At 47.4% G+C, this 13,210-nt stretch overlaps 1 protein-coding gene across 1 annotated transcript in view; it reads left to right on the top strand.

Moving 5' to 3' along the window:
• The first annotated feature begins 4,646 nt into the window (after window positions 1-4,646).
• The window catches only part of TMEM154 (transmembrane protein 154), a 51,826-nt gene continuing 43,262 nt past the window's right edge, over window positions 4,647-13,210 (top strand). Inside the window, exon 1 of the mRNA XM_065904195.1 lies at window positions 4,647-4,770. Coding sequence (XP_065760267.1) covers window positions 4,683-4,770 — 88 coding nt within the window. The 5' untranslated portion in view covers window positions 4,647-4,682. The remainder of the gene's footprint in view (window positions 4,771-13,210) is intronic.

The following is a 13,210-nucleotide window of genomic DNA, read 5'->3' as shown; positions in this document are numbered from 1 at the left end:
GACTCTCTGGGTGCTTCTTTAGAGCCTCCCACCTTAACCTGCACCACCCGCTCATTGGGCTTCAGAGTGATCTACAGGCCCCACCTGATGTGACTCTAACATTGTGTGAGGGCCCGCCTCCTTTTTAAGCAGAATACACACCCCTAACTACCACCAGCTAGCACTGAGAGAAAGAGGGGTGCCCCAGAAAGTGTGTGCAAGCATGTCAGTGTGTGCGTGCGTGTGAGCATGCATGTACATTTATCAGTATGTGCGCGTGTTTGTGGGTGGTGTTGGGAGTATACAGACCATGGCTAGGGGAGATATATATACATATATATGTACATATTACATGAAAACAGAACTGAAACCCTACCTGTAGCAGCAATCCAAGAAGCCGAGCACTAATCCCTGTAACACTGGCTCTAATTTTTCCTCTGCTTCTGATTTAGGAGAAGCCAGACATGTATCTCTAAGCAATCGCTGGAACCCATTGGTGGAACTGGCTTCTGGTACCCCACGCCAATGGCTCCCATCGGGGTCCTGCAGCCCTTACTTTTCCCACTGTAGCACTTTCCCACTGCTCTTCTAGACTTCGAGCCTCTGCCTGCTGCAGGAGACGGAGGCTGACTCCCTGGCGTCGCAAGCTCTCCGTAAACGTCCTCTGCTTGTTCTCTAGTCGGCCTTCTTGTATTTTCCACAGTGCATGAGTGTGTTAAGCACATGTATGGGGTGTGTCTGTGTGTTGGAGACGGTGAAGCTGGGGGATGGAGGGGAAAATGAGGGTGGGGAGCCCTGCAGTTCCTGCAAGATTATCCCTTCTGGGATGTTCCCTTGAAGTCCCTCCTCTTTTCTGGCTGGAGGGGTGGGGCCAGAGGGAGGGGAGGAGGAATTAGATGAGAGTCACCTCGGTACTGCAGAGTTGATTGTGAAAGCCAGACTCTTGTGCAAAGTCATAAAGAGTGCCTCCAACCAGTAATAGGCTTCTCTTCCTGCCCTCCTGAGCATAACGAGGCACAGGGCATCTTCCAGGCACCTTCCAGATACCTCCTTATCTCTCCTCCCTCCCCTTCCCCCGAAAGCTGACAGCGGGCTAGGTGACCCCACCCCTGCCTGCAGGCCTAGCTCTGAGGCTCCCCGCTGCCTCCCGCCTGCCTGCGACTGGGACCCTGACTTCCTGCCAGGAGCGTGTCAGGATTTAATCTGAGACCAGGTGGCCACTGCCAAAATGAATGGTTGGTAAAATTTGAACCAACAGAGGTAAATAGCCCTTTACCTTGCACGCAGTCATCCTGGGATTTAACTGCAGCGAAGAGATCACTGAGGTGCTGCAATTTTCTGATCAATGATGGTAATTTTCTCCTCCTTAAGATCAGCTTAATCACTCTGAGGGTCTTAGGGAGCGCAGGGGTCAAAAGAAAATTACAGAGCGGCACAGGGCTTCTCTGCAGCTTATTTTGCACATCATTCTGAGTGATGCAGTGCTGCCTGCTCGGAAGCAACACGGGGACCCTTGGAGAAGCTGTGAGACACTCCCAGGCGGTGTGCGCGCTGCAGAATAGAGTCTGTGCTCTAGTTGCAGACAGACACCTGCCTCTGCAGACCTTCCTGCCAGACGCATCTTAAAATCAAAGAAACCAAGGTTTACACCTTGCCAACCACATGCCTCAAGCCTGGGATCCAAGATGGTTTTAATAGAGTGTAAATGGCAAAATGAAGAGAACTTTCAGGCCCTGGGCCTTTTCTCTGGCACATATGCAGTGCAGCGGGAAAAATGCCTGCTCGCACAGGAATAATTGCCCTCAGACTCAGTGCTAGAGGAGCTCAGAGCCAGCAGTCAAGATTTTGATTAATAGGTCCTTGCCTGTTGTTTTCAAGTCAATCATCCAGCTTTGAACACTTTTCTTCTGCTGTTTGTTCTAAATTGTTACCTAAAGCACAAAAGCATGTCTTATCAGGAATTGACTTAACTGCCAGTTAAAAATATGAAGATGCATGCTGTCAATCCATTAACACATGATTTTTACATGAATCATCGACCTATTTGTGTGGATAAGAACTGAGATAAACAGTGACTGTGGACAGGGAAGAGCAGCAATGCACTTAAAAAGAGCGGCCACGTCTGGGCTGGGAAGCCGGTCACCGTGTGCGCTCACACCGACGGGCCACTGCGGACGGTGCGGACCGGACGCGGGTGACTCACGGTAAGCTGCAGGCCAAGGTTTGGAGATGAGGTGGGTGTCTGCCTGTCTCTCCTGGATCACAGCAAACATGATGATGAAATTCCATTCTTCTCCTGTTGTTGTTCTATGAACTTTATTTCTCAAAAACAGCCTTAGGATATTTGTGGAATAAAATACCCAATATTTATGTGGAATTCCATTCTGCAGTGCTTAGACCCTAGGCCTAAACCAAAGAAAGGACTTCAGTAGAACACACACCACCTAGCCGACTCTGATGGCTCTCAACACTGGCGTAAGCTGTCGGTTCCTTCCTGTATTTTTTCATTCGGGTAGACTTTCCACCCCCCTTCTAATCCAACTCAGTCTATCTTGTTCTGTTAGCTAGTTAGAATAGGAGAAAGGAGTCCAAAATGGCGGTAGCTAAAAGACAAAGAAAGGGAAAAGCCCCTGAAAAGGGAATAATGGAAAAACCCACCTCACACCTGAAGAGTGAGACCCTCGGGTGAAAAACCACGTCCCCTTCCTGGCTGGCCCTGCTTTGCATAGGGAGTGCTAGACAAAGCATGTAAAAAGAGGGAGCCAGATGGGCTGAGGCCTCTCCTTTGGGGTCGGCTGACCCTCACGCCTCAAGGGTGTACTATCTTTTGTTTGCCAAATAAAACTCAGCTATAACACTAGTCCACCATTTCAAATCTTTGCTGTGGCAAAACAGAACCAAGGAAATTATATCCCCAAGAGCTTGCTGTTAACGACATCTAAGAAAATTGTCATTCAAGTAGGAGGAAAGGTAAAATACAGATTTTTCCCCTCCTGAGAGCATATTCTACTTTGGAAATGGGCCCTTTAAAAGACCGTTTCTCTTTGACTATCAATCCAGCAATCAAGCTGCTTGGTATTCTCCCAAAGGAGTTGAAAATTGATGTCCATGCAAACAGCTGCACAGGGATGTTTCTAGCAGCCTTATGCCTAACTGCCAAAACTTGGAAGCAACCTTGATGTCCTTCAGTAGTGTGTGTATGCGTGCTGTCGCTTCAGTTGTGCCTGACTGTGCGACCCTGTGGACTGTAGCCTGCCAGCCTCCTCTGCCCATAGTGTTCTTCAGGCAAGAATACTGGAGTGGGCTGCCATGCCCTCCTCCAGGTCCTTTTAGTGGATAAATGGATGAATAAAGTGCAGTACATGCAGCCAATGGAATAGTATTCAGCACTAAAAGGAAATGAGTTATCAAGTTATGAAAAGACATGGAGGAAGCTTAAATGCATATTATTAAATGAAAGAAGCCAATCTGAAAAGGCTATATACTTTGTGAGTCCAACTATCTGTCATTTTGGGAAAGGCAAAACTATGCCAACAATAAAAAGATCAGTAGTTATCAGGGGTTTGGAGGGATGAACAAGTGGAGCACAGAGGATTTTTAGGGCAGAGAAACTACCCAACATGATACTATAATGATAATACATGTCATTATTATATATCTGTCCAAACCAATAGAATATATGGCACCGAGAGTGAACCCTAAAGTGAATAATGGGGCTTGGTGTGGTTATGATGTGTCACTGTAGATTTATCAGTTGAAACAAATGTACCACTCTGCGGGGGTATTGATAGTGGAGGAGGTGTTGCAGGTGTTGGGACTTGGGGTTTAGGGATAATCTCTGTCCTTTCCTCTTAACTTTGCTGTGGACTTAAAACTGCTCCAAAAAAATAGTCTTTATAAAGAAAAAAACCAAACATGAAAAGATAATTTCTCTCTGGAGAAGCAGAGCATGCCTTTCAGGCATGGGTAGAGCTTGGGTATAGTATGCCTTTTCCTTCTGATGAGCTATGGGGGGTGGGGCATTCAGGACCCAGGACCCAGGGAAAAGGGTGTGCCTGACCCAAGAGAAGGGTTGGCTTGTTCCTGGCTGGGCACAGTTCCTGTTGGCACAGGTGTCCCTGCTGTCTGGGGTCCAATGTGGTAGCCACTAGCCACCGAGTTACTTAAATTTACATTAATAAAAGTAAAAACTGACAATTAAGTTCTCGCCAGCCCTATTTCGAGTGCTTAGCAACCTATGTAGCTAATGGCTACTGTACCGCACCACACAGATTCAGAACATTCCCATCATCTCAGAAAGTTCTGCTGGAGAGCGCTGCTCTAGACTCTAGGCAGAACGGGACGCTGACCTGGGGATGGAGTCAAGTCACAAACCGAGAAGGCGTGTGGTCCACGCCCCCAGCCCCAGATCCTGAGTGACATCTGAGCGCCGGACTCTGCTCCCACGCGGGCGATGTCAAAAGACGGGGGCCCACGCGGGCCGGGGTGGGGAAAGGCCTTGAGAGGCGTGTTAACTGAATCAGTGCTTGAAGAGCAACTTCTCTTTTGCAATTCTTGCTGGTCTGACAGGCTCCTGCAGAATTACATCACTTCCTAAAAAACAGGCAAACACCTCTGCTTCAAGTTAGCACCGACCCAAACAAGCAGGAAACAGGAAATGTTCACGTTTCAGCGGGACTGAAGCTGCGCGCGGCAGCATCACCATGCCGGGGCGCGCGCCCCCCGAGGCCCCGCGCGCCGCCCTTTTCCTCGCCGTGGTCCTCGCGTCCCTCCCCACCCGCCCGGCGCAGGGTAAGCACCCCTCGGCTTTCCCCTCTCGGCGAGGGGGATGAGGAAGGCTTGTCTGGTACCCGAGGCTACAGAACTCTGCCGGGGAGCGTAGCACTTAGAAAAACCTAAGTCTTCCTGTGAAAAAGTGGAGAAAAGTCTAGCTGTCTTTTTGTAGGGGGAAGGAGGGAGGAGGGACTTGGCTTCCTTCGCCGCCGGCTGATCCAGCTGCAATTCGCTCCTTGAATTTAAGCTTCCCGCAGTCTTTGTTTTCTAAGATGTAATTTACCGGTCCCAGTCATTTACCGGCTTTAATGGCCATATTAAGAAAATGATCAACTCTCTGGCAGTTCCTGGAAAAGACCGTTTCAATCAGCTGAAACAGAGAAATCATGAACTAACTTTTAGTAATGTGGGCTGAGAAGTCTGCTGCTTCCAAAAAGTCCTGGAAACACGGGGCTATGGAAATTTAGGACTGGAAAGTAGACTAAAGAAACACCATAAGTTTAAAAAAAAAAAAAAAAAAGTAAGCAGGAAATTGTCTGAGGAATCCCCAGGCATCCACTCCAACTTGTAAGGTCTTTCATCAGCTCTCCTTTGATCTTGTTACTTAGGGAGAGATTTTCTTTGCGTTGATTGTGACTAATGAAGCTTTGTTTTTAAAAAGTTATGTGGTTGTAGTGAATCAAAGGTATCAGAAAAGACAAAGTATTAAATCTCATAAGGTTGAGCTCAGAGCGGCAGTTGACAGTTGCCACAACCAGCAGTCTCTCCCCATTACCTCTTACCCTTGTGTGGATTCGCTCTTGGGTAAATAAACTAGGAGCCGGTGGTTCCTGTCAGCGGACACCTCCTCCTGTTATTGCAGAGCGGTACTGAACCCACACGGAAGGTTCTCAAGCTGAGGTTCTTTAAATAAGATGTGGGGAGGGGCATCAGACACTGCCTAACAGAGAAGTAACCTCCTGGAGATTAGTAGTCGGCACACAACCACCCCACCCTACCAATCTCCCTCTCCCTGGGTGTTCTCCACGTGGTTTCTCCAGGGTCCCAGGTGGAGACTGGAAAGGCCGGCCATTCCAACTGGAGAGATGTTTGGTTGAAGTTGAAGTTCATGTTCAACATGAGTTTGGGGGACACTGTGTTTTTAATGCACTAAGTTTTGGAGCAGATGTGCTGTGTGCTTAGTCGCTCAGTTGTGGCCAACTCTTTGTGAGCCCACGGACTTAGCCCACCAGGCTCCTCTGTCCATGGGAATTCTCCAGGTAAGAATACTGAAGTGGGTTGCCACGCCCTCCTCTGGGGGATCTTCCCAACCCAGGGATCAAACCCAGGTCTCCCGCATTGCAGGCAGATTCTTTACTGTCTGAGCCACACCCTTCCCCATTTGGAGCAGGAAGGGAGCTTAGAGATGATGCTCAAACTGTACTGCGTAGATAGCTGTGCTGGAGGTGCAGATGAAGGAATGAGAGAAGAAAGGTGAGACCCACCGCCAGTCAGCTTTTCTGACTGGGACTCCAGGGTCCTTCCTCTCCAGCCAGGGAGGGAATCGACCATGCTCCCTGCCAAAGCCTCTGGACCACATTCCTTTCCCTGATCAGCATCCATGGCAGCAGGGCCCAGCTATCCTTCTTCCCCGCTTAACTCTCTCTGCTACCACACTTGCCTCAAACAGGCTCCTGAGAGTGATATTTAACCTTAGCTGAGTATTTTTCTTGAGCACCTGAAAATGATGGAATAAAGTGTCTGCAATTGAGGAGCTGCCGGAGGACGAGTGAAGAGACTCAGTGGAGGTCTCCCCCCGGGGTCTGTATGTGACCGGTGACACTTCCCTTCCCAGAGGTGGCTCCTCACTCACGGACCCTGGCCGCTCCCTGCGGCCTCTTTTCCGCAGCATCTTCTTCCGTCCCTCCTGTTCCCCCGCTGCAGCCCCTGTCACACGAAATGGAGCGTGTGTTCCAGGCCTCTGTGGCTTTGGCTACGAGCAATGACAGGTTCCTTTTTTTTTTCCCTACAAGGTGGAGCCTTAAAAGGCTCAGACTGAGCATTGCCTCCTTACTGGTGTCTGTCTCCCTGCCCCTCCGTGGCAGCCTGCCTGTTCTGCCTCGATAGATCTAAACTTCTGCTCACCCAGCTAACCACTCAGAATCACATCCAGGCTTCTCTCCAGGCTGTGAGCACCTCCAGGGAAAATATGATTCCCTATTGTTCATCTCTGATTTCCTCAAATCTTGTAAGGGATCAGCATAAATTAGGAACTCGGTGGTTGTTGAGAAATACTGAAGTCATCCTAGAGTGGGTGTGAGACTGATCACTAAAACCGATGAGCTCCTGAAGGCAGGTGATGTTAGGATGTCAGGAGAAGCATAAAGTGAAAAGCTGCATTTGAGGGAAGCATGGGGATTGTCTGGGTCATCCCACACACTCACTGGGCTCTGTCTCCATTCTCATGGCCTGAAAATGCAAAAATGCCCACTTGCAAGCAGCTGGATAGTCAAAGCTTATTACTTTCAGATTAGCCAAGGGAAAGGCTGTTCTTAATTAAGGACTGACTATACATTGTAAAATTAAGTAAGGTATACATCCTTTTGAGGGGCTTCCCTGTGGCTCAGCAGTAAAGACTCTGCCTGCCAGTGCAGGAGACCCGGGTTCAATCCCTGGGTCGGGAGGATCCCCTGGAGAAGGAAATGGCAACCCACGCCAGTATTCTTGCCTGGAGAATCCCATGGACAGAGGAGCCTGGTGGCTACAGTCTATGGGGTTGCAGAGAACTGGGCACAAGTTGGCGACTAAGCAACAACGTATCCTTTTAAGCTAATGGTGTCCAAGTGTCACCTGCATGCATGCTAAGTTGCTTCAGTTTTGTCCAGGTGGTCTTCCCGACCCAAGGATCAAACCTGCATCTCTTGGGTTTCCTGCATTGCAGACAGGTTCTTTACCACTAGCACCACCTGGGAAGCCAGGTGTCACAGTTGTATCTAAATATCTCCTTGAATTCTTCGAAAAATATCACGGAGGTGTTTGGTAGAAGAATGCAGTCTACCAAACAGCCTGATTCTCCTTCGCAAGCATAATCCAGGTTTATCTCAAATCAAATGGGCGACATTATCTAATACCTGCAGTTACCTGAGACCAGCATCATCACTGCTGAGTCAGCATCTTTTTATCTTTTGCTTTATATAGATACAGAGCCTGGTACAGAATGGATTACTATCTCAAGTGAAGTCATCCACTTAGAAGTCATCAGGGGAGAAATGAGAAAATAGCTTTTCCGGGATTTTGACCAAACAGATGAGAACAGTTACAGTATAGCTCTGGGCCTAGGGATCTTGGCCAGTGTAGGATGCTAAGAAAGTTCAGAATCAAGGCATCATTCTGCCTGTGGAAGGAAGGGCCACCTTGTTCCTTATCCTGTGTCCTGCCAGTGTCAGCTTAACACTATCAGAAAGTTCAAAGCAACTTCCCGGATACCAAAAGCATGGGATTTATTAGCTGCTAAAAGCAGAATGGTCTGTAGAAAGAAAGAAGTGAGAGACATGAGGCAGGAATAAGGCAGCTATAAACGTTTTGATGGCCAGAGTTAAACACTGGGTTTGATGGAGAGGAATGGGAGGTTTTCTGGGCTGTTTCAGAAGAGTAAGGATCATATAAAGATTGGCTGAACCTTGAGAAGGAGAAAAGGAATAGAAGAAAATACTAGTTGCGTTTTTTGCTTTGGTGCCATCCCTTCATTCTTTCTGGAGTTGGTTCTCCACTTCTCTCCAGTAGCATATGGGGCACCTACTGACCTGGGGAGTTCATCTTTCAGTGTCCTATCTTTTTGCCTTTTCATACTGCTCATGTATCACCGACTCGATGGACATGGGTTTGGGTGGACTCCAGGAGTTGGTGATGGACAGGGAGGCCTGGCGGGCTGCGGTTTATGGGGTCGCAAAGAGTCGTACATGACTGAGCAACTGAACTGAACTGAACTGAACTAATTGCATAAATGAAACTAAACTTTCTGAAACTGTTATTATTTCAATGACTGTGACCGCCATGTGCTATTTCCTGGGACAGTCCCAGTTTCAAGTACTAATAATGATGATGGCCAACATAGATAGCACTCAGTAAGTAGATGGCTGTTCTGAACACTTTACATATACCAGCTCATCTGATTCTTTTACCAGATGTTATATAGTGGGTACTATTACTGCTGTTTTTCAGAGGAGAAAACTGAGGCACAGAGGGGTTGAGTGACTTGCCCGAGGCCACACAGCTAAGTAGTGCATCTAAATAAGCTTTAGCCTCGGGAGTCCGTGGTCTAACAATGCACCATATTGCCTCTGGGTTTTCAGGCTCTGCCAGGCTCTGTGCATGAGTTTCAGGTTTGGAGAAATCTGTCTCTGGTGCCTTCCTGACTGTGTAGGTGCCTCAGCAACTGTTGGCTGGGCTCTCAGGCTGTCTCACTGGTGGCTGTGTGTGTTTGGTTGGACTGGAGACAGGCTCACGGGAAAAGGGACAGAGGAGTTGGGTTGAACTTCGGCCTGTGGAGGGGAAGGGAGGGGCCGAAAGGTACAGAGTGAGCAGCAGAGCATCTGAAGTTAGTACAGTTAAGACCAGAAGCAGGAAAAACAGAATGCTGAAGTCACCGGGTAAGGCTGCAGGGTGTGGGAAGCAGGGAGTGGATGCACAGCCCTCGGCAGGCCTGGCGGAGTCACCGTGGGAGAACCCTGCTGAGATCTGACCCCCAGGAGTCAACCAGCCTCAGGGGCAAAAAGAGGAAAAGCAAGCAGAGAGAGATTTATGAAGGCTTAAAGTCCTTCTGTGTCTAAAGGCAGACCCTGGAGACCAGAGAGGACAAGACCTTGGCTAGGCTGAGCTCAGTGCTTAAGGCGGCAGTGCAGCCTGCGATCTGCCCACCTGGGTATGGTTTGCACCACCCTCCACTGTTGGCAAAGGTGGAGAAGCAGGACCCCTGCACCACCCGTGGGAGGGCAGGTTAATGCCGTCATCCCTTGTCCCTGCTGCTGAAGCTTTTCATTTCAAGAAAATTCGAGAATATAGAATGTTCTTAAATATATATGTGTGTATATATATATATATATATGTATATATATATAGTCTTGATTTTATTTTTTCTTTATGTCCTTTTTTCCTTCTTCTATGCCTTTTAAACATATTATTGACTATTTGATAATTTTTATCTGAAGTTTATGTAGCTCTAATCTTGTTGTATCTGTCAACTCCCATCATGATGGAAATCTTGGGGGCACTGAGGGCAAAACCCAGCACCCAGAGCTGGGCCCACCTGATTTAATAGAACTTCAAATTTGCTGATCCCGTCATCAAGCTACTGTAAATACTTTCCCAGTACAGTTGCAGTCCTGTCACCACAAAATAGGGTTTGGAAGAAACTCAGACAGGGATATGCACGGGGCTTGAGGAGAGTGGGGGCTTGGACCTCAGGCTTAAACCCCAGCCCTGGGGTGTGGAGGGAGCCAGCCCCAGGGGTCGACCTCCAAGAGCTGTGTGAGGTGCCAAAACCTCATTAAAGGGGCAAGCCAGTAACCAGAAGCCTGTGACCAAAGAGACTGCCAAGGAGCATGAAGCAGACAGAACCAAATTCACAGTCGGGCCTTGGGCCAGGGGTCCACAGTGTCAGAATGATGGTGAGGTCAGACTGGGAGAAGCACTCCTGACTTTGACCTTTGCCAGAATCATTGAAGCTGCTTTTCTTTTTTCCTTTATTTTTTACAACCATGACCTGGTGTTTTAGCTTTAACTTTTGACCCAGTGGGTGGACTGGAACTCCTGAAAGCCCTACAGAGCCTCTGATATCCCCGTGGGGTTCTGGGAAGCCCCCATAGGTAGGTAGGTATGGCTGTGAATTTATATTTCCTCTACCAGCTGTTGTTTTGCTTTCTCTATGTTTTCTGGGCCCTGGGGATTGCCTCCTTTTTTGTGATTTCTTTATACATTCAAGAAGCTCCTTATATAGTCGGTCCCCTACGTACACACCTTCAAGTTGCGAACTTTCAAAGGTGCAGACTTGTGTTGGGTCGTCGTCAGGCGTGAGTGAAACTGCAGCTTGCTGTCCGTCTCCTGTTGCTGACAGCCCTTCCGCTCCATCTTCCACCTCTTCTCCCTCCTCAATTCAGTAACTCTTCCTGCCTGTTCCCTTGATGCCAGCTCCTGTGTGCCAGCTTTTGTACTGTACTGTGAGATTAAGACCATTTTCTTTATTTTAGGTTTGTTTTTGTGTATTATTTGTGTGAGAAAATATTGTAAACTTATTACAGTAAGTACCACATAGCTGTTCATGTTAGTTGGGTACCTCAGCTGACTTTGTTGGACTTGAGAACAAATAGGATTTATCAATGTGCTCTCAGAACGCTCTTGTTCATATGTAGGGGACTTACTATATTTCATTTGTATCTCTAGGTGTTGCATATTGGGAGAATTTTTCAGGTTACTTACTATGTGAGATTATTGGAAAAGGAAATGTTGCTATACAACCATTCCAGAGAACAATTTGGAAACACTTAGCCAACTGAAGATGTTCATACCCTTACAGCTTCAACAGTCCACTACTAGGCATATACCCCAGACCACTCACACATGTATAGCAAAGAAGTATGGCTAAGAATGTGGAGTGTAGCATTGGTGGTAAAAATGGAAAAAATAGAAGCAATCTCAATATCTATTAACAAAAGAAAAATATAAAGAACTTGATATAGAATGAGATATCATAGAGCAGGTAAATTTAATGAACTATAGCCAAATGTATAAGGATAAATCAGTTTCAAATGTACTGTGGACCAAAAAAAAAAGTTGCAGATTATTATGCACAGAATAATTATATTTATTTAAAGTTTTAAAAACACTCCAAATTCTGCTTCTATGGCTTAGGGACACAGGCATATTTGAAAAGTGTGGGATTGATACGTGCTGACTTGAGGAGAGCAGTTGGATGAGATTTGAATGAGATCGGGGAAAGGAGGGCTTCAACTATATCTACAATGTTGTGTTTCTTTCGGACAAAACATGGTGGTCCGGGGTCAGCAAACCAGGCCTCAAGGCCCCAGTTCCGCCATCTTCCTGTTTTTTCCCAACCCTCGAGCTAAGGCTGGTTTTCATATTTTTAATGGTTACATAAAAACAGATAATAGCCTCTATTTGGCCTCTTGACCCACCAGGTCTAAAATCTTTACTCTCTGGCCCACTAAGAAAAAGTTTGCCAACCCCTGTTCTAGTCATTATGGGGAAATAGAAGAGAGTTGGGGTGGGTCCCCTGTTATTTATTATATTCGTTTCTACTCTCTTCGGTAGGTTAATGTTCATAAGGAAAAGTGAGTTCTTTTCCAGTTCTCCTGGGTCCGGGCTGGCTGTCTGCCCTGTTTCCTTTCCATGGCTTCCAATCTCTTTGAAAGATAGCCAGCACATCTTCATTTTCTCCCTCTTCATTCATCTTTCAGCCCCCTGTGATCTGGCTGCCGTATCAAGCACAACACTCAGATTGCTCTACCCGAGTCAGCAGTGCCTCCTGATAGCTGAACCTAAAGGGCCCATTTCTGTCTATTTTCTGTTTCTCTCTGTAGCCCTTACGTAATTAATCAATTATTGAAACCCTCCTCTTCCTTGGGTCTTATGAGGTCATTTTCTTCTTGGTCTCCTATGAGTCTGGTTGTTCCTTTCAGGTTTGGGGTTGTGATCTTTCTCTTCCACCTGTTCCTTTCATGTTTTTCTTTTCTCGTCTCACTCCTTCCATCATTTCAGGACCATGTCTTCCAATCCTGTGGCTTCCATCGCAGTCCTTGGCTTATGATTTGCCCCGTATCACTTCTAGTCAGGTCTGAAGGCCCAGCCCTGGTCCTGCACTTTCATCATCTGTTCTCCCTGGGGATGTCCCAGGGGCCTTGGGCTCAGCCTGGTCAAAACAGAACTCTTTCTCTGCTCCCTGCTGGTTTAGGCCCTTCTTAGCTCTCACCTAGGGTACTTCATCAACTTCTTAACTAGTCTTCGTGGCTTTGTCTCCTCTCCAACTCCACTTCATATAACCGCCAGAGTGATGGTTCTCTAACAAAAATGTGATGATTTTTCTCTTGTACTTACCCCTTTAGTGGTTTTTCATTTCCTTTGGATAGACTCCAATCTCCCTGGCACCATCACAAGGCCCTTTATAAGCTGTGCTGAGCTCCTTTCCTGCTAGACCCTTCCCACCACACATCGTGTGATACATGTACTTGAATGTGCCAAGCTCTGTTGGGCCCGGAGTCTTTCCTTAGCTGCGCTTCAGCTGCGATGCCTTTGCTGCCATCATTGCTGGATGAATCCTGAAGTTCAATTCCGTGATCACTTCCTCTGTGAAGATCTTCTGAATCCCCCACCCCTGATGCAATGAGTGTCCTCCCTCCCGAGTCCTCATGGCGCTCTGTACCCAAACCTGTTACAGCTTTGACGAAACTGTCATGTGAGTATTAGT

The sequence above is a fragment of the Muntiacus reevesi genome, chromosome 13 (assembly GCF_963930625.1).
Source record: "Muntiacus reevesi chromosome 13, mMunRee1.1, whole genome shotgun sequence".
Classification (NCBI taxonomy): Eukaryota; Metazoa; Chordata; class Mammalia; order Artiodactyla; family Cervidae; genus Muntiacus; species Muntiacus reevesi.
Note: the sequence above shows the minus strand (reverse complement) of the source record. Positions and strands in the feature narration are given on the sequence as shown.